The sequence below is a fragment of the Xiphophorus couchianus genome, chromosome 15 (assembly GCF_001444195.1).
Source record: "Xiphophorus couchianus chromosome 15, X_couchianus-1.0, whole genome shotgun sequence".
NCBI classification, from domain to species: domain Eukaryota; kingdom Metazoa; phylum Chordata; class Actinopteri; order Cyprinodontiformes; family Poeciliidae; genus Xiphophorus; species Xiphophorus couchianus.
The window spans coordinates 10750375-10771134 of NC_040242.1; the positions used below are offsets into that span (position 1 = coordinate 10750375).

Sequence of the window (20760 nt, forward strand, 5' to 3'; positions counted from 1 at the left end):
AGAATTTGTCATTCTCAGTGCTGATTTTGATAAATTACTCATTTGAGCTCTGCTATTAGAAAATATTCCAAAGTGGTGATTAAAAGAACCAGTTTTGAGAACATGTTTACAGTTTTATCTATTTTGATACAATAAGCCTGTTACCAACCTTGTTCTGTGTCTGCAGCATGAGCATGAGTTCTTTTGGGATATGCTGCCAAGCAAAGCTTCCTAGAGTGTTTTGTTTCTCAGGACTCGTTTCCATGCAGAATACTTACGTCACCTGACATGGATTTGACTCCAGGTTCCACAGCATTCAGTGGCTGGCCTGCTTCACTGCTGCATGTGTGTTTTTAATATTTGTTCATGTTTCCCCATGTCATTTTTTAACAATGACCAAATTCAAGTAGAAAAGTCACAACTCTCCCTCATCACTACATGTCCGACATCTAAACTGTGAAATCTTTTGTGTGCTCTACTGATGTTTTGTTGTTATATTTGCACTGATAGCAGATGTAGGGCTGACTTGATCTTCTTGCACATAATGTTGCTTTCTTAAAGCGCTTTGGCTCACCATTGTGAGACTGTCTGGGTTTATCAAAGTGAAACGCTCCATCTAGTGGATAAAGCCGGCCACTAAACAACAAAAAAAAAACATGTAGAAATAAGAGCTTCAAAACTAACATTATTGTGTTTGTCTACTTTCAGGATATAAATGTGTGCATTCTAGAGAATTACCCTGAGTGCTCCAATCCTCGAGTTTTCTACATCATTCCCTATTTCTGTGGACAACATCCTAAGTGCAGGTAGATTTACAGCTTTGGGAATCTTTTCCGTCAATTCCTTTCACATAAATATTTTTTGACTGCTCACTTTTCCTACTTGGATGTCTCACAGAGACCCTGGAGTGTGGGCTTTGGAGAGGGCCAAGCAGAATGTGCTGGAGAACTACCTCCTTGTGGGTATCTTGGAAGAGCTGGAGGACGTTCTGCTTATGCTGGAGAGACTCTTACCCCATTACTTTTCTGGAGTGCTTGACATTTATAAGAGTCCAGGTTGGTGCAAACTGATAAATGTCATGATGTTTGTTATTCTTAAAACAAGACTAGAGGCAAAGACTTTAATTCCAATTATAAACTATATTTCATCTGATCAAATTATTATTTTTTAATTGTGTTTGGGCATGATGCTTATATCAAATTGAGAAATATGTGAAAAAACACACCCACAAAGTTCTTACCAATCACACAATAGTTTTGTATGCAGAGAGGGGCAAAACGTTTTCAAGGAGGTTTGTGACAAGAAGGGGCGGACGACATGAGGTTGAGAACAATATGACGTGATTTTTGTCATTCTATTGCAACAATAAAAAATTATTTTGGCAGTTTGGTTCGACTATGCAGAACCCTTAATTCATTAAGTTGGGTTTTAGCAAGTGGTTTATTAAATTAATTCAACTGTATTAACTGACTTGTCTTTTTTTCGCTTTCCTATCAAAGAATATCGAAAAATGGGAAACCTGACTGGCACGGTCAGAAAACATACGCCTACGCTGGAGGCCCTGCAGGTGTTGTATCACCGCATGCGCTACGAGTACGAGTTCTATGACTTCATCCGTGACCAGTTTCACCTCATGAAGAAGAAAATTGGCCTGAGATCCACCTCTCACCCGCCGGCCTACCCGCCTGATTTCTTACGTGAACTGGCCCTTCGAACACCTGAACCTTTAGATGAAGATGAGGAGCTAGACTCAGACCTGGAGGACGCCAACAGCTGGCTGGTTCATCCCTGAGGACTGTGTAAACAGTGGATAAAGCCAAACTATAGAGTCGACTAAAACTGGCTAAAGAAAGCATGAGACACCCAGAGGAATAGTGGCAGTATGTCCTGTCTTTTGGCTTCTTTACTTTGGAGAGTTCGGTTTTTCGTCTTCAAGCTCCTGTTATGAAAGGCCCAGCACTTTGGACTTAAGCAACTGAAAGAAACAAAAATGATCTATTTAAGAACTGGACAAGGACAGATGGAAATAATTACAGGCTCAAATTATTTCATGATTGGTTTTACTGGAGCTTGCTATGAGGGTTTTATGATCTTAACTGTTATAATCTCCAGGAGAGATTAGCGGACAATTTAATGTGTTGGGATATACACTAAATGTTGAAGAGGACTTCAGAGATATTTCCAATCAGACTTTTATTTTATAAAAGTGCTGATTTAATAAAACAAAATGACTTTGAGGGGGGGAAAACGTGCCAAAAGTATTGTATGTATATTAGCTGTCCAGGACTGTTATAAGTGCCAAATCTCATTAGGATTTCCAGTAACTGTGAGACAGGAAGCTTTGGGATCACAGCTGGTAACAGTTGCATTAAGTTAAGTCAGTTGTTATAAGATGTTTATAACATTTTAAGGAATTGTCAAATGTTGTAAGGCATGAATGAGGGTTAAACCATACACATCTATTATGAATTCAGAGAATTCCACCTAGATGTACATGAATGACTGAGTTTGACCTTGCCAACAGAGTAATTTAGAATAGTTTTGTTATTTGAGAAATACAATTCTTTGACAGTATGTCAGGGGTATGTGTCACATGCTAAAAGCATTAGGAAGCCTCATTTGTAATCCAAAGGTGCAAAGAAATCAGAGTTTACCAAATAACAGTGTTCTGCTGTGATGCTTTTTTAAACTGTATAAATATCCTGCAGGGGTTTTTTGTGAAATAATGCTTTGTGAACATTTGCAGCAAAATGAGGGATTTGATCAGAACTGGATAACATTTTGCCTTTTATTTTGACTTGGTTATGTAGTGGTGAATGATATTTGCTTGCAAGGCATGGAAGTGTTTGTGCTCTTTTGTGTTTTAGAAAGTACTGAATTCTTAAAGTGACGTTCTTTAAAGGATTATAAGCAGTTAATATCTCACCCACAGTAAAAACTCTCTATATATCTTCATTTAGAATTTTCTGGATTTGCTGTTACTACAGGCAAAGGCTAAGCAGAATTTGTCAAGCACCAAAGGATTTTACGGCAACTGAAATCTTGATAATAATTTCTCGATTTTTTTTTTTTAGATCACCTGAGAAACCTCTAGCTATCATTAGGGTTGCTTGGCTTTTGTTATTTACAGAGGAGCCGATAATTATTGAGATAATGAAGCTCAGAGATGTTGCATCACCAATAATGTTCCTGTATTAAGCAAGTACTTAGATCAGAGATGGCCACATTTCCAAACAACATGTATAAAAGAAAATTTAATGAATGTAAGAAGCAAAAGTCTCAACTCTGATTTGCAAACTTTCTTAACTACATTATTTTTCTATAAGTGACAGATGTTTCATACAAGTAAGTATTGGTGTGTCAGCTCCTATACTACGGTAACTATTTTGTTTATAGTAAATAAAGACACCCAACAAAGGCTGTTAACTGCTTAGGATCTTTGAAAAGAGCCACATAAAAAAAAATTCTGAACTTGAGTTATCTGTTTAAGTCAGCTTACAGTAACTTTTTTTTTTTTTTTATCATTTTACATTAGCTACTGGTAGAAGTAGTATAAAATCCACATAGCCATAAGCTAACATGTCAACTACAGACTTAACCTACACCTCATAACTTCCATCACCTGTCTTCTTGGTATTGTTGCATTTATGTTTTAAGTGTTTTATTTCATATCAATTTAATTTATTATTTTGTAATCATTTGCATTCAAGATAAAATTCTCAGGAAGGAAAACAGTGTTTAGCGTGTATCATGTTTCTCAAAGTGATGAGACTATACATGCCATTTCAATGTGTCTACAGTGGAAAACTGGTTCATAATAAATTCATTTTATCATTTAAGGCTTTTGAGATAAATGTCCTTTAAATTTGGAGCTTTTTTGGCTAAGAATGTATTTTTGCAAACATTATTTTTTGTTGTTGTTGTGGCTATCCTGCTCCAGCTTATCTCATCTTACCAAAGCTCTATACAGGTCTCTTTTTCACAAAGAAGGGAGAACTTATACCATAATGTCACTTCCTGTTATTTTCTTTCTTAAAACTTTTTTTTTTTTTTTTAGTAGACATACCTTTATACTGATTCTTTAGACTTTATGTAGGGACCTTTTATGACTGCGAGTTTAATGTATAAATAAATAATACTGTTCTTTGAGTCAGATCCAGTGCAAAAGAAAAAAAAAAGTGTTGAACCTGTAAAATGCTGTAAAGATACAAATTCTCAGATTTGAGTGAAAAATCCAAAGCTGTTAATGAAAAGGCCACTGAAACACACAATTTCTGTAGCAGTCTGAATATGGAGTCTGATATAGAGGATTGAAACAGCTTGCTTAATGGAATAGGATGTAAAAGGGAGAAAGAAAAGTGCTGTCCCAAACAACTGTTCTTCAATTTATTTAAGAACAGTATTGCTGTTTAAGATATTTTTTGCCTGTTTCATGTCGTCAGTCAGGTTCTATTTTAGCAATTTCCTGATTCCACAGAACTGGCAGTAATAAGGAATGGGCGTGGCTAGTGGAATTAAACATTTTCTTGTTTTTATGCTTTTGAGTTTCCTGTTCCAGTACAGTGTAATTTATGTATACTGCACTAATTTCCATCAGTGGACAGAAGGAGTGGTTATCATTGGCAGGAAAATCTAAGCCCCAACTGTAGCAGACTTCTTTAAATTTTTCCATCCACACAAATGTAAACACTGGTACAGACTTTTCAGGTAATCCATGTGCAGTTTTCCACTCAGAGGCTGAATACAAAGATTTACTTCATGTGAAAGGTGATGCAGAGAGAGTGAACTTTCTGCAACTGCTGCAGTTGAACTTCGTCTGCTGCAACAACCAGGAAAGAGTGTATGTAAGATGATCACAAAAGAGCATAGAAAAATTATTTCACTGAATAGCTTTGTCCCTTCTTTTTTTTCTAGCAGAAGACATTCAAATAAGCTGTGGATGTGGTATTTATGAAACAGTCTTTATTTAGATTTATTTTCTCTTCTCGATACCATTGTAAAATATGTTTCCTAAAGCAGAAACATAAAAAAAATTGAAAAACAAATCTACGGTAGGCATGAGGAAGAATATATTCTCAGTGTAATACATGTATTCCACTATTATGATAAAAACAAAGGCAATGAAGCCATTTGTGATGATTGTAGATCTGACTTCTGAGCACCAATGCTTCAATTTTATAATTTACCCTCCTAAAGCGCTCTATGGCTATAGGAAGCCACACATCACCTCAACACGACAGTTTGTTCCTGGATTTGGTCCAAACATCTGGAGATTATATCCTGGCTCCCAAACACAGTAATGACGTGCATATCCTTGAATATGTCAAGCATACAGATTGCAAACAGAATACAAGCATGAGAAAAACTGAACTAGTTCTCAACAACAGATTAAACTGGAAAACATACCCACATATACAACTCGTAAACCCGTCTATGGGTTCAAGGCCCAATGAGGCTGTCAAACTGATGTTAAACTGTAATACTTTAAGTTGTTCACAGTAGTCTGAATGCCCTGAGATTAATTAGTAAAAAAGGCACTTGTTCTATTATGATACATTCCACAGTGCAAACAGGCTAAACTATATCTCAAATAACTTACTTGTAAAGCAATTAGTCTATTTTGTTTTAACTTAAATAATTACGATAAATATAATTCTGCAGGCATCTCTATCCGTCCAATCATTGTAGTCTTTAAAAATCAGCGTCAAGAACATTACTAAAATTGATCTGACCCTTTAAGTATTATTAATTTTCCTGTGGTCTCAGAATATGTACTTAAAATTCACACATTCATACTGTTTCGTTGATCAAACATTGACCCATGTAGGTAAGCAGAAGATGTTGAGGTGAAAAGTCCTCAGGGCCCCATTTTGTACTGAATTGTTGGTCAGTTTGCAAAAAAAAATGTCCACTAAAAACAAACCTTAGCTCCAATAATTTGATGAAAGCTTTTTTTTTTCACCAGTACAGTAAACTATTGATAGGTTGTTTGTCTCTCATTCTTCAGTTCTTTTCCTCTTATGGCCTGGTTTCCCAGCAGCGAGAAAGCTCAGGCTTTAGCTTCATGTTGGTTTAGCTCCATCCCATCCCCTGCATCTTTGTTGACAGGGCTTGAATTCTTCTTTCTGGGGTTGCTTCCAAGAGATTCAGCCTCTTCCAAAGTGGTGGGGAGAGGTTTGCCCAAGGTTTCGGGTAAGAGCAAAGTAAGCACTCCAATTATGAATGCCAGGATTCCTACAATGATCTGAAAAAAGATGGTAAAAGTATATATTTTGTTGAAAAAGCATATAAAATTAGAATGTTGTGTCAAGAGAGACACAGACTATGATGCATTTAAATTACATTTCAGCAACACCTGCTAACAAATTTCCTTAACAACATACTGAGCTCCTTAGTAAAGGTGCACTCATCTCAAAACCCTGCAGGAACTATTTTTTAACCCTATTTCATCAGATATATGGCTTTACTAAGAAAATATGTCTAAATATTGCATAAGCAAATTGTGACCTGTTAGATTCTTAAAGATATTTAATTATGTTAGAGCCAAAACAAACATTGAAGTGTTTTAAGATACTGAATAGGAAGAATAAATATGCAAAAACAACTATTTCACACCTGTATCATTTTTGCTTGTTTTGGCTTAGAATTCAGCTATGGCACAGGGGTTAAGCACAACCCACATGTGGAGGCCTTAGTCCTCGACGCGGCTATCGCAGGTTTGATTCCCGGTCTGGCGACCCTTGCCGCATGTCTTCCCCCTCTCTCATTACCCACTGTCCTGTCAATTCACTATCAAATAAAGGCCACTAGAGCCAATAAAACCTTTAAAAATGATTCTGCCTTCCTGATGTTTCCTAATTATGTTAATGGAGTTAACTGAAGACATATGCATCCTTGTGTAATCTGTATTAGTCACTTAAACCCCTAATGGCTTTGGTGCAGAAAGATGTAAATGAAAAAAGAAACACTATCCCTCAAAAATCTTTTGTTAGAATGTTAAGCATTCTGACTTTGTCTGAAGTGCTTGCAAAAAAAAAAAAGAAAAGGTCATACCTGAGGTAGATAGACCCAGACATCAGCCAGGTAGACGCAGAAAGGAGCCACAACACTGCCAACACGACACATCATGCTGCCGCTACCTACTGCCAGGGATCTGCAGAGGGAACATCCACACACAATGGATTAACTTATTCCAGAAAGACCAAATCAAGACAACAGAATTGCCATTAGTGCCATCCTTATTAACCGACTGCAAAATGTATGAGCATCATTGATTGCAGCAATTTTAGTAGTCATGGAACCTGAATAAGAGCTCTTTCCTAAATTTGCAAGGTATTTCTATTAGGAAATAGTTGTAAAAGGAAGCCACAAATTGTCATATGTTTTGTGTATGTTAGAATTTGTATTTTTTTCTCACCTGATGACAGTAGGGTAAAGCTCACAGGTGTACAGGTAGATGAGGCCAAAGGCAATCGCCACAGCAAACTTTCCAATCATACTGAGAGCGATGGCCAGAGACTCTATTTCCTAAAGGTCAGATTGGGTAAAGTTTGTTGATAGGAGACAAAAAAACGGAAAAAAACGTAAGAAACAAGTGTCATATTCATAATTTCACATTATAAACAAAGACTTTAGCTTGCTATATTACATGCAATGTTTTTATTTCTTGGAATAAAGATAGACTTTTGAACTTACAGACTCACTGATTCACCAACATAATTCATCTTAACATGCAAGAGGAGTTTGCATTTTGTGATCTAGGGCAACATGAGTTTCTTCTTCTAGAAGGCTCTCGCATTACAAATAGGTGAAGGGTGACACTACGAGTGACTTATTTCCAATGAAAACTAACCACATTATTGAGCAATGCTGACCAGAGTTTTCCTGCTATGATTTTTATAAGTGATTAAAGCATCAATATAGACTATTGATATCTCTAATTTACACAATAATGCTGTTTTGCTTGGCATAAATGAATCAACACTTATTCTTTTTACTTTTTGTAAGGATTATGTATTCATCTGGATGCTAATTAGGCATGACATCAAAATGCATATACAGCAGTTTGCTAAGCAAGAAAAATCAAAATGTAATTTCACTTACTTTAAAGAACAAATATTTTTCTAATCTGTTTTTAACCAGGTATTTGCTTAGAAAATGTATTAAGCAAACTAGCAATGCAATAGTGTTCTGGATCATGATATTAATTTTTCCATTCCATTTGGAAGAATCTATAATGAGGAGTTGTTTTAAAAAAAACAGAATTGTTTTAAGTATACATCTGAATGCACATGGGTGTTTAAAGTGTAAACATTAATTAGCCAATGATATTTTGAGAAACATCTTAATATTGAGTTCAGGCTTTTTGCAGAAAGAAATGAAGCTATGTAACTGCCTTTAGATGTGTGTAGGCATAAAACAAAAAAAGTACAAACTAAAAGCAAAAATAAATTGCATATATTGGCCTCATTGCACCACTGTGTACTGCTGTGCAAAAATAAGTTTTTGGAAACTGAGCTGAGTAATTGTATCTCTTTTACTCTGATGCAACATGTAGACACAATTGAAAACACTGACAGAGGGGTGTATGATTTAATGCTGCCAAATGTTGTTTTTTCTTTTGGTTGTTTGGGGATTTTTTGTCTGCTATGAATTCAATAAATCTAAATTTGGGTTGTACTGATGTGGTGAACTAACAGTCACTTTATCTAGCAGATGTGGTGCTGTAACATGCTACACACTCAGCTGTTTACAGTAAAGCAGTCTTCTCTGGTAATCTTTTTTTTGTCAAAGAGGTCACTTGTGAAAGGTGGGAGTGTTTCTCTCCATCATATGCAGCTGCCAAATTTCCCCTAAAAGTCTAAACATAGTACTAACTATGTTGCAAAAACCATTGGTTGTAATTTTCAGTTTAAAAACATACAAGAGGTTTTTGTGAAACCACTTAGAACAGAACAGATGTTCAACTTTACACCTCTCTGCTGTGTTTGCACTGATTGTAAAAACACACATAGCAGCCAAGGTAATGCAGCTCTTCTTTTTGTATAGTTTTCACAGTTGTGTTGTCTAACCTTAGGAGTTTAGCTCATTAATTGGCGTTTCTGCAACCTTTATTTTTTTTCTCCTTAATACATCAGACAAAATGTGAAAAAGTGACTTAGATCTGCCTAATTTCCAGCTTGATCAACCTGACAAATGTCTATCATTGGAAACTCCAAAATTCTTCATTTTCTACCATTTTTCTACCAATGATAACTAGGCCATGATACCACAACCCCCTGAGGTGTGGAAGTTGTTACTGACAGAAGAAAGACTCAAAAGTTAGTAATTTTCAGTGGATAAAATGAAGTCGGAGGACACACAAATAATTAAGAAGCTTCTTCAAAGTAAACTATATTTGCTAGATACTTGTCTGCAGTTTATTCAGGCTGTGAAAGAGAGACAGGAGTAGGAGTTTCAGCAGATAACAGAAAGGATTAATTGAACATAGCTAAACAATAAACAGCACCCTCTCCACAACATAGTGGACAGACAGCGGAGCACCTTCTCACATAGGCTGCTCCAGCTCCGCTGTCGTAGGGACAGATACAGGAAATCCTTCCTGCCACATGCCATCTCACTGTACAATAAAAATTAAATCATTGTTCTGCACTAATCAGTTCAATTTCGCACAACTGCACTGTGGCACATTTGCTGTACATATATTTACATATACATACTGTTTCTGCATTTTTGAATCTTTGCAAGGACTGCTCTAAGCTGCTTTTTATATTGACAGCATGTTATATTTTATTTTTATTTTATCTTGTCTACAATTGCTACTCAGTGGTGGTTGTTGTGTGTCTTGTCTCTAGGCTGCTGTAACTGCAAAAATAATTTCCCTGCTGGGATGAATAAAGTAATTCTATTCTATTCTATTCTATTCTAAACATCACCCCAGTTCAAAAATCCTTGCATTTGCTTCCTGTAACTCAAAGAAAAAGACTTAAAAATAATTTGATATTTTATAAATCACTTAACACCTATATATATACTAAAGATCAGTTGTATTAACTTTACAGAAGACCTAGGTCTTCTGGTTCAAGTCTGCTATGCATCCCCAGATCCAAACATAGAGAAACAGCATTCTGTTTTTATGTTCCTCCAATCTGAAACAAACTTCCAGAAAAACTAAAAAAATTCTGAAACACTGAGTTTCTTTCAATCAAGACCTATTTGTTTACAGTACTTTAGTTAATAACATCTTAGACTGTAAAATGTTTTTTCAATCATTTATCATTTTCTATTACTTTGCAATATAATGTTTCAATTTTTGTGGTTTTACTTTCCTTTTAATAATGCAAAAACTTTGAATTACACTGTTGCTAAAAATGTGGTTCATCCTCTATCATAGATAATTCTTGATCTGGAAATGCTGGCAGCCATTTGGAAATTCCAGAATGAAGGTAAGAGTCTGGATTCCCTACAATAATAAGAGAGCTGCAGTTTAACCTATGATAGCTGTCAAAGACTTTAAAATATCAACAAATCATTTTCTCATTGTTTTAAAACAAAATTGGTGACATCAAGAGCACTGCATTAATATTGTATAAGGTTTCTATAAGTGATTTTTCACATTTAATACTTTCACTTATATATCAGAAGTAATTATACGTTTGTGAAGCTATGATATATTTGTGTTTGTGTGCATACTCTGGTGAGTGGATCTAGAAGAATCTAGAAAAAATACAAAACAGGCAATTTGTCAATTCAATTTCAAGTGTACTTTTGTTGCTATTTATTCACCCTGTGCTGGACATTCTCGATTCAAAATGGCAAGTCAAAGGTTATATTTACTCAAAAGTTAAGTGCAAGCTGTTAGCTAGAGTAACTCTACAAAGGAGTAATGTAGGTCAGAGACCAGAGCACAAACACATTTCAGACAGGAAGTGTCATATATCATAGTGGTAAACAGTAACCGTCTAGTACCTCAGAGCACTGCCTTAAATTAAGCACTGCCAGTTCAAAAACTTTGTGCAATACCTTAAAATACCCCTATATTACTTATTATTACAGCTACTTTTCCTGTTTTTGCTTTGGTGAAGCACACACCCCCTTACAACTTCATACACCTTTTCAGCTGCAGAACTATTCTAGGTTTAATGCTGTGAAATGCTGAAATGTGGATGAATTTACTGACAATGGAGAAGCAATGTAAACTGACACACAAATGAACAACTTGCTGCATCATTGGAGTTTAAACTGTGCAAAACATCTGCATACATACAGTAGGAACCACGATGATGAGCATACAAGCAACCCCGGCCAGAAGCAGAGCCGGAGCACATGTCTTCTTCCTCCCAATCCGGTCCATTGCAAAGCAGCCAACCAGATAAGAAGGGAGCTCCACAGCCCCTGGAAACAACCAGTCAAAACAGCACTGTGGTCAAAGGTTTATCATGCCACTGACACAGTGATATTTAATCTAGGAGATCAAAATAACCAGCCAATGTCTGAGCAATGGAGGAAACTTCAAGGTATTCATAGAAGACCCTGTGATCCAGGAATTGAAAAAAACAGATGTTTTGTTTTTTTTATTGTTGCTTTAAAGGAAGAAAAGTTATTAAAGGGGTGCTTCATCCCAAATTTTTGAGTGCAACATGTGCCTAGCAGATAAATTCAACTGCAGGATTTAAAAGAAATTAAAATAGGAGTATGTTTACATTTACTGGAAACTAAAAGAACAAAACATTCAGCTAAACTGACAATACAGGTTTAGTAAAGGAACAACTTAGTCGATGGATTGAGGCTGCAAATTTTCAAAAATAATACCCAGTTTTTCTCAGAAGAACTGACAGCTTAAATACAGGACCTGGGAGTAACCCGGTACTCTGAGGATAGCATTACATTACATCTGTGACTTTTTCAACAAATCTTATTTTCTTTATTAGATGCGATGCGGAAACCATTTAGCCGAGGACAGTTTGTGTTCATTCTTGGCTCTCAGTTACCATAAACAGAGCTGTAAACAACCCCAACTTGGATAACAGCACGTTTCTCACTCTCACATCACTGAAGTATTACAGCACGGAAAAGTTTTGACACCACAGACTAAACCTTTAATGAATGGTTAAGAGAACCAAATAAATGACAGTTTCACAAGTTAAAGACAAACAATACTTTTCTCAATATTTAGAGCATGGGTTTTGCTCTCTCTGTCTCTCTCTCTCTCTCTCTCTCTCTCTCTCTCTCTCTCTCTCTCTCTCTCTAGTATATAATCAAAGCACAGACAAAATATAATAAAGGACAGAAAATATTTTTTAGTTACTCTCTCGAAGATCATTTTGTTCCATCAACATGTTTTTGGCCATCTTTGAAAAATAATTAATTCTTCAAAGAAGAAAATCCTACAGGATTTTAATTTAAGATCTTTTTCAAACTGTTACGGGGGAATAAAGACTGATTCAGTTATTTACTGACGCTGCTTTCTCATTTCCCACTAATGTTCCTGTAACTAACATCTGTTTTATTTGGATCTAAACATAAAAAATGAAGGCCATTTTCATTTTAAGATTTTTTTAATTTTATTTACCTAGCCTGGTTTAAACGGTGATTGAATTGTGTGTGCTACTGTTTCAGATGCTTAATAAGGCATCTGATAAGGACAACTTGCATTAAGGCACATATTTAATACACTATTAAAATCCATGGCAGATATGTAGTGATGTAAATTGTAGTATTAAAGTATTGAAAGCTAAACTGCATCCATTATTTAAAAAAAGTGCCAGAATTAAATACTGGTAAACAAATTTTGTTGCCTATATTCTCTAAAGATATTTACAGAAATATATCACCATTTACATCTTGCTTTAGAATGGATATATTTAATGTATAGTTAAAAATATTTTTGATTTGGCACTCACCAGCCAGGAAAAGATTAACATATTGGTTTCCTCCCAGATTCACTGAACCTAGAGAGAAGACATAGTAGCCCAAGCTGCCGATGAACCAGATGGCCCACACTGTGCAAGTACGGACTGCCATCCTCCTGCTACAAAACAGATCCAGGATGGATAGTTTCTTCTCAGGTTGTGAGGGCCTCTCCTCTTCCTCCTTCTCTAGCAGTGCTTTGCCATTCTCCGTCTTCATTGGCTCCAGCAGATCCTCCGCCTTGAGTCGGCACTCAAGTCCGTTGAATCGGGCTATTGTGTCCAGGAGGGCCTGAGTCTCTTGATAACGGCCCTTGGCCATTAAATAGAAAGGCGTCTCTGGGAACTTCCAGCAAAACAGCAAAAAGGGTGAGGTGCATATGGAGAGGATGATCTGGTAGATCCACCAGACTCGGACCAGGTAACCCATCAGAGCCACCACCATGACGCCAACTGCAAAGGCTGCATGGATGTGCATAGCGGTCCATGTACGCACCTTGCTGCCCGTGAACTCTGTCACATACACAAACACAACAACCAGGTAGCCACTGGACACCTGTCAACAGCAACAAGGAACAAAGAAAGAAGACTTACATTACAGGAGAAATCATTAGTGCAATGATTACAGTACAGAATTCACAGAGTTAAATTGCTTTTATGGGTCTTTTGTGTTACTACTGTGGGCACCGAAAGCAAACTGTCCGCTTGTTAAGTGTTTAAATGGGGCTTGTCTTCCTTTTCAGACCACATACTAAACTCTTTGAAGTTTTACTGCTATACAGCATTGCCAACATAAAAAAGTACAATAAAAACTCAGTGTTTAAAATGGGTGCAAGACAAGTATCCATAAAGACTCATATCTTCCCTAAATCTCCAAACATTTGTCAACACAAGAGACTGTTTTCTTTGCTATATTAAGTAAATCCCTCTGTAATACACTGTCTTAATAAGTTAAAATTGTGCGGTTAGGATTCAAAGCTGAGCTTCAGAGCTTCAAAGCTGCGCAGTTACAGTTGGTAAGTTGGGACTATCTGAACGCCTGATTCTGTGTGAAAAACAACAGCTGTTGCTGATGAGGAAAGGGGGGTTGGAAAAAGATGGTGGAGAATAAAATTACAAAAGATTTCCTTTCAGCACAACTTACAAACCATTTGTTTCTCAGCCTATAATGTCTATTTTTTCCCCCTGTGAACATGTTTTTTATATTTAAATAATTTTCTGCAAATTGGAGACATTTTAACATGTACAACTCTGAAAAACTTTACCTAAAATAATAGGCCACATAAATACATACATTTGAAAAATCCTATATATTTTTTTAGATACATGTGTTTTCTTCATAAACAGAAAAAAATCCTGATCTTAATGTGAAAATAACCAGTCTGCCAGTTTCTTGTTTTTTTTTTTTCCTTTTGCTCACTTGGTAACCTATATAAGTGATTATGCTCCCTTGCTGTAAGGACCTACATTGATACAGCCAAGTGCTAAGAAAGCAGATATAAGATAAAGCAGGTTTAAGACTGATTAAAGTTATCAAATGGTGTGTTTGTGATATATTAATTTTAAATTTCAGTGTCCAGTTGTTGTAACATTGGCAAAGACCTACAAAAGTACTCTGACCTCTTAACGTCTTTCATATTTTTTCTAATCAGAACTCAGTAAAAGAAAAAGTATCTATGGTTTACCAATTTCTTGTGTGTGAGTGGTGTGTGTGCGTGTGTGTGTGTGTGTGTGTGTGTGTGTGTATTTTAATTTGAACTTTTTACTCTGATACTATAAATAAAATCTTGCGCAACCAGTGGCCTTCAAAAGTCACTTTATTAGTAGAAAGAGGTTACTGTTGTTTAACTTATTCTGAGTAGAGGCGGCTGTTCCATCACAGTCTCAGATGTGTGTTGAAGAAAACCAATAAACAGGCACCAGATGTTAAAAAAAGGTTAGATAAAACAAATGGATCCAGTGTTGTGTTCGTTGTTGAAGAGCAAGAAACACATCAAACACAGAAATAATGTGACAACTTAGCAAATAATATTACAAATCAATCTAATAGCAACACGGCCAAGCCAACATCTGTCTTGCTTGTTTCCCCATGAGTTCTCTTGAGCAACTAAAAGCTAATCTCTTGCTTACTTTGTGTGGTTCCAGGCTTCCTTTATCTTGGACCTCTTCACTACACCTGAATTTTCCCTCTGTGGAAAAATAAAGGATTTTCCTATTTCCTCCAGTACTACTTTGGTCACAGTGTGGCAGAAATTAAAGTTCTTTCTTAGCTCTTCACCTAAAGTTTAAGAGTTTTTTTTATTACAATTATTATTATTATTATTATTATTATTATTATTTCATTCCAAAGATTAACAAGATATTTAGAGTTTTCTTGATGCAGATATTTGCAGTTTTTTTTTTGTTTTTGTGGTGTGACAAAAGATATTTTCAATAAGATGGTAAATAGGCAGTTTCGCCTAAGCGAATGTCCAAAATTAATTTAAATGCCCCATTAAAATGTCTCAAAGGCATACAGTTTAAGGATTCACAAATTTTATGGCAGTACTAAAATACACGGTCACTTGAGTTCTCTTCTTTCTTTTGCTCAAGGTTGTTAAATAAAAAACAACATCATTCCACTCTATAAAGTTGATACTTACATTAACATTAGCAGAAAGAACTAACTATTATAGTAGCTCAGTGTCCATCTGGATTTTGCAGTAAGAAACAGTTTCTAGTAAATGGTAAAGTTGGAAATTTAAGAGTTATTTCAAATACCAAACAATAAAGGGTTGGTAATTTTTAACAAACCTTGACCTCACCATGGCCAGCAGAAAGCGAAGCACCACAAAATAGTAGTAGTTCATAGAGAATGCCACGGCCACCCCAAATGCAAACTGACACAGGCTTGTGATCATCAGAATCTTTACTCGACCAATTCTGTTGAAAAGACAACCATGGATAGAGTGCAAAGATGCAGGGGAAGATGGACATGGACAGAGAAACAGAAGAAGAGAGGAAGTTTCATGTTTAGGTCAGACTTGTAGCAAAACATCAAGGAATTCTTTGGTTGCAACACCTGGTAGACTAATTTAAGGCTTTTTGATGGAGTTATTATTACCAAACGATGATAACTCCATTGTTTCATGTAGTATATTATTGACATCATTATCTACTTAACATGCTTGTAATTGCTGGAGAAGCCTGATAATCACCCATTCATTTAAGGCAGGTGTTCAGCAGTAGGGAAACAGCTAACACATGCAGAGCAGTGGGCCCTGAGGACTAGGGTTGAGGATCCCTGGTCTATTGCACTACATATCAAAATTTGCACATAAATTTATTGCACCAGCAGGATGCAATATAGTGGAGATTAATAATGTCAGAATTTTAAAAAAGGAGGTTCTGAGAATGACTAAAGTAAAGCTAGAGTTTGTGTTCCCTTTAATTCAGTTCATGATTTCCTCTTGGTCAATAACTGAAAGTTCAATGAAAACCATGAGGACAAAGTAAGACAGTGTTGATGCTGTGTTTTCCAGTATGGAAGAGCAATATGTAAAGGAAGATGTCTATGTCAGCTTTACCAGATATCATTTCTGTAAATACACAAATACAAAGTTTTTATTCCATTTTATTTTAAAAAATCTGTTTTGCAGGTTTATCGCATGGTTGGAAGACTTTAAGCATGTCCATAATCGTCACTTTTAATTTATGCATGCAAGTCCAGATGCTATATAAAAAATAATGTTTAATCAACTACTAATGTTTAATCGGTATAAAATAAACTTTCCAAGAAAATAATCTGTGGTCTGTCAGTGTAGACCCTTTTGAATGATTTGGTAGACTCCATGCCAAGCATGCTCTCCTATAAATGCTGACCAGTCAAGTCTCAGCTGTTAAGCCATGTCAATTTATCTGTCTGAGCTCTCCTAGTGTTGCTTCAGACAGTTTGAGAGAGTGCAAGCCATGACAAGATTGAAAGTGATCATAGTTTAGTGGGGCTTAAAAGGGAAATCAGCTGTTACACTGTTAGAATAATAGTCTTCATGTAGAGGATATTTGAAACAACTGCCAACATGCAAGCCTATTTTTTCTTTAAGAATTAGAAATCATTATGTGAACATTTCATAATTAGTTGTCATATGTTTTCCACAGCTGTAATTCTGAAAAAAAACTGAATTATAATTCACAATAAAATGCTTTGATTTCATTCTTGTTCCATTCTGGAACCATTGCTTACCTGTCAGCAGTGTCCCCAAACAGCAGTGCTCCAATCAGCACTCCAAGCATGAAAGTTGGCTGGCACAGCTTGGCCAGCCACTCCTTTTCACACACCAAGTCCCAGTCTGTCACAATGCTATTATGAACTTCGGTGTGGTCGTAAACAAAGTTCCCACTGCAGTCTTTCATAGTTTTGTTGCCATAAAAATCGTATGTAAAGTCCTGGGGATTGATGCGCAGGGCGGAGCGACACCGGCTGAGTTCCCATTGCTCCCCCTCGGATGTTCGAACCACCAAAGGCCCGCCAACTGGCTTGATGACTGGCAAGACACTTTCCAGACTGGATCCAGTTATATTACCATACAGGACATCGGTGATGTTGCCTGGCACACTACACACAAAGTTTGGAGTCTCGACCAGAAAAACTGAGGCAAGGTAGTGGATTCCACATGCTGTGGCCTGGAAGACAGCAGCAAAATACAGACAAGCCTGGAACCTGGAGAGAAGTTAAAATGTCAATGATTAGAAAGGGGAAATCATTATGTTATGTTTAAGATACATTCCTGACTTCTAATGATTGTTGGTGTACCTTTCTAAGGAGATGGTGTACTGAATAAAAACAGCCTATTACAAAAGTATTCATGCTGCTTGAACTATCTCAGAGGTTGTCACATTACACTTTTTATCACAGCCCAATATGAAAAAATGCACAATAGCGTTCTTTCTGTTCTTGATTTTTACAAACATATATCTTCAAAATATTGTGCATTTGTGACTTGAGCCCTTTGCTCTGATACCCCTAACTATAGCCAAGTGCAACCAATTGTTTCCATTAATCAACTAGTCAGAAAATAGAGTTCACCAGAATTTCATCTCAGTATAAATCCAGTTAGTCTGTGACGTCCTAAGAGGTTTGCTAGAAAACATGAGTGAGCAAAGAGCACATGAACACCAATGAGACCAGCAAACAGGTCAGGGATAAGGGCTTATAGAGACGTTAACAGGAGGGTTAGGTTATAAAGCAATAGCCCAGGCTTTCAAAATCTCACTCATCACTGTTCAATTTATTTTATGGACATGAAGTAAAAATAGGCACCAGCTACAACAGGACAGTTGGCTGCTTCAACAACATTAATTGTTGAAGCAGCCAAAAACAACATGGTAACTTTGAAGGAGCTGCAAAGATCCACAGCTCAGGTGGAGGATGGGACAACTGTTAGTTGTGCGGAGATCTGGTTTTTATTGAACAGCGACAAGAAGAAGCTATTGTTAAAAGAAAGTCAGCAGAGGTCCTGCTTACAGCTGTTCTCCACCCAATCTGGTTGTGTTTTTGGTACTATTTTGTAAATAATGCTTTAAGCATGATTTACTTTTAGTTTAAACTTCAAGTTTAACATGAAATTGGCTCAGAAGTACTGAAAACAAACGTGCACCACAATTTGTAGTCTGTGATCATAACTTGACAAATGGTGGAAAGGTAATTTGGGTATGGAAACTTTCTCAGTGCACTTTATTGACAAGCCAAAATATAGAAATAATTTCAAACGGTCCCTTTATTGTCTGCATCCATCTGCATTACTGAGCACCAGTGCAACAATTTAAGTGAAAACTCTAGAAAGCAAAATTATATAATACAATGAAAATAACTGACCTATTTTATATATATATATATATATATATATACTGCTCAAAAAAATAAAGGGAACACTTAAACAACACAATATAACTCCAAGTAAATCAAACTTCTGTGAAATCAAACTGTCCACTTAGGAAGCAACACTGATTGACAATCAAATTCACCTGCTGTTGTGCAAATGGAACTTTGTACAGAACAAAGTATTCAATGAGAATATAGGACGTGTTATTTGAGTGTACCCTTTATTTTTTTGAGCAGTGTATATATATATATATATGTATATATATATATATATATATATAGGAATATGGTTTATTAAAATCAGCAATGAATGATTTCAGGTGAAACTGCTGTTATTAGTGTTTATTTTTAAAATAAGGTTATTCTGAAATCCATTTCAGTCAGAACAGTATTCCGAATATTGTCATCTGGCTTTCATTAAGTCAACAAAAAAGTGGGGTGGTGAGGATAGCTAAGGACGGAAGGTCATTGTTTACCTTTTGAAGTGTCCATACTCGTCGAACATCCTCTCCACTGTCATCTTTGCTGTCTGTGTTTGCTCCTTGGCGCTCCCAGTGCGACTCTCCCAAGCAGACAGCGGAGCTCTCTCTGAGTGCCTCAGAGCTGAAAATGTTCAAGATGACTTTCACTCGCGGTGAGTAGGAGGGGCGCAAAATGTATTATTCACAGATAGCACATACAAACACGCACACACGCACGCGAACACGCGTGTATAGTAGATATCTTCTCAAAAATTCTTCTTATACAGGGTGATGTTTAAGAAGAAAACATCACCCTGTAATTTATTAATAAAGCCTGTAATAAATTACAGGCTTTATTACAGGCTAATAAAGCCTGTAATTAACCTGTTAATATGATCATCTCTGTTTCTTTCTATTTTTTTTCCAAGACAGTCAAATGTGATCAAAGGCTAAATAATCGGGGCTTTGATGCAACCATGCGACCATCAATTGTGTTAAATTGACACAATCAGTGACAGCGAGCTTTTAGAAGCAGTTACCTGATAGCGACCCCAGAGGGAGAAAAACTAACACGTACTCTAACCGTAGAGCTCTTGTTTTAGGGATACAGTATAGAGACAGAGAAGCTCCTCTCGTAAACATGCCGTGGTAAACACCAACCTTGTTTCCCCCTGGGCGTCCCGGGCTTTCTATAAACATATTTCTGCTGTAATCTGCTACCAGTGGGAAGTTAAACCCTAGAAAGACTCTAACTGCTGTACACTAGTCAGACTTTTACAGAGTGAGAAAACTGGCGATGAACACCTGATTTTATCGTCACTAACTCTAACAGCAATATTATGTTTGCACTCTTCCTTGGCTTTTATCTACCCCTGTTCAAAGCATAGCAAATGTATTGATACCCTTGAGCTTTTTCTCATTTTCTCAAAATATGTGAACATGTAGACCGCACAACAGTTAGGTCAGGAGTTAAGATGTGGTGAACTGTAAAGTAAAGTTGAATTATAAAACAACATCCCAAGAACATCACTGTGGGCTCGACTTAATCCACCTGAAATGGGAAGACCAGCTTAACTGCAAACCTGTGAAGACATGACTCCTGGAGTGACGAGAATAACATTTGTTAGGGAAGCAGTTTGCTTCTAAGATCATTTCATTTGTTTTAGCTACATGCAAAAATGCTATTAGTGACAGATATTTGTGTGCATCACTATGAATACACAATCCTTGTGGTGCTGAGGTGATAGCAGCATCAAATAATGTTTTTTTTTTTTTTCTCAACAAAGAATGGGAGGAAGGATGGAGACAAAGAAAGGGCACTCCTGGAAAAAAAAACTGTCAAAGGACTACAAAAGAGTTAAATTAATGCAGATGATCCTCCGAGGTTATGCTTGTGCCAGGAGTTAAAAAATGCTAAACTATCCTAAGTTAATTTGGAAAGGAGAATGTCAAAAAGCTGGTGATGACACATGGCTTCTATCTTTGATGGCAGCAAAAGTTGGTTTTATAAAACATTAACTTTGGGTTAAAAAGAAATATGTTTTAATGAGCA

General features: G+C 36.4%; 2 protein-coding genes across 3 annotated transcripts in view; one reads left to right on the forward strand and one right to left on the reverse strand.

Moving 5' to 3' along the window:
- usta (uronyl 2-sulfotransferase a) overlaps positions 1-3818 on the forward strand; it is a 50478-nt gene extending 46660 nt beyond the window's left edge. For both annotated transcript variants that reach the window (XM_028040685.1, XM_028040686.1), the window contains 3 exons: positions 688-785; positions 877-1034; positions 1479-3818. In XM_028040685.1, the coding sequence (XP_027896486.1) occupies positions 688-785; positions 877-1034; positions 1479-1771 (549 nt within the window). In that variant the 3' untranslated portion in view covers positions 1772-3818. The remainder of the gene's footprint in view (positions 1-687; positions 786-876; positions 1035-1478) is intronic.
- On the reverse strand, positions 3450-19334 carry slc22a16 (solute carrier family 22 member 16). Its single transcript, XM_028040684.1, has 8 exons — positions 19224-19334; positions 17110-17586; positions 15692-15809; positions 12882-13443; positions 11246-11373; positions 7397-7506; positions 7033-7132; positions 3450-6223 (listed from the first exon to the last, which is right to left on the reverse strand). The coding sequence occupies exons 1-8, from the start codon at positions 19265-19267 to the stop codon at positions 6029-6031; spliced, it is 1734 nt and encodes a 577-aa protein (XP_027896485.1). The 5' UTR covers positions 19268-19334; the 3' UTR covers positions 3450-6028.
- Positions 19335-20760: the final 1426 nt, after the last annotated feature.

Bases quoted from the DNA above. Each gene is read 5' to 3' on its own strand.
- slc22a16 (XM_028040684.1), bottom strand. From the start codon at position 19,267: ATGACAGTGGAGAGGATGTTCGACGAGTATGGACACTTCAAAAG. The intron at 13,444-15,691 runs GTGAGGTCAAGG...TGCTGTTGACAG, and splicing joins TTCGCTTTCTGCTGGCCATG to GTGTCCAGTGGCTACCTGGT. The intron at 7,507-11,245 runs GTATGTATGCAG...TCTGACCTTTAG, and splicing joins TCATCATCGTGGTTCCTACT to GAAATAGAGTCTCTGGCCAT.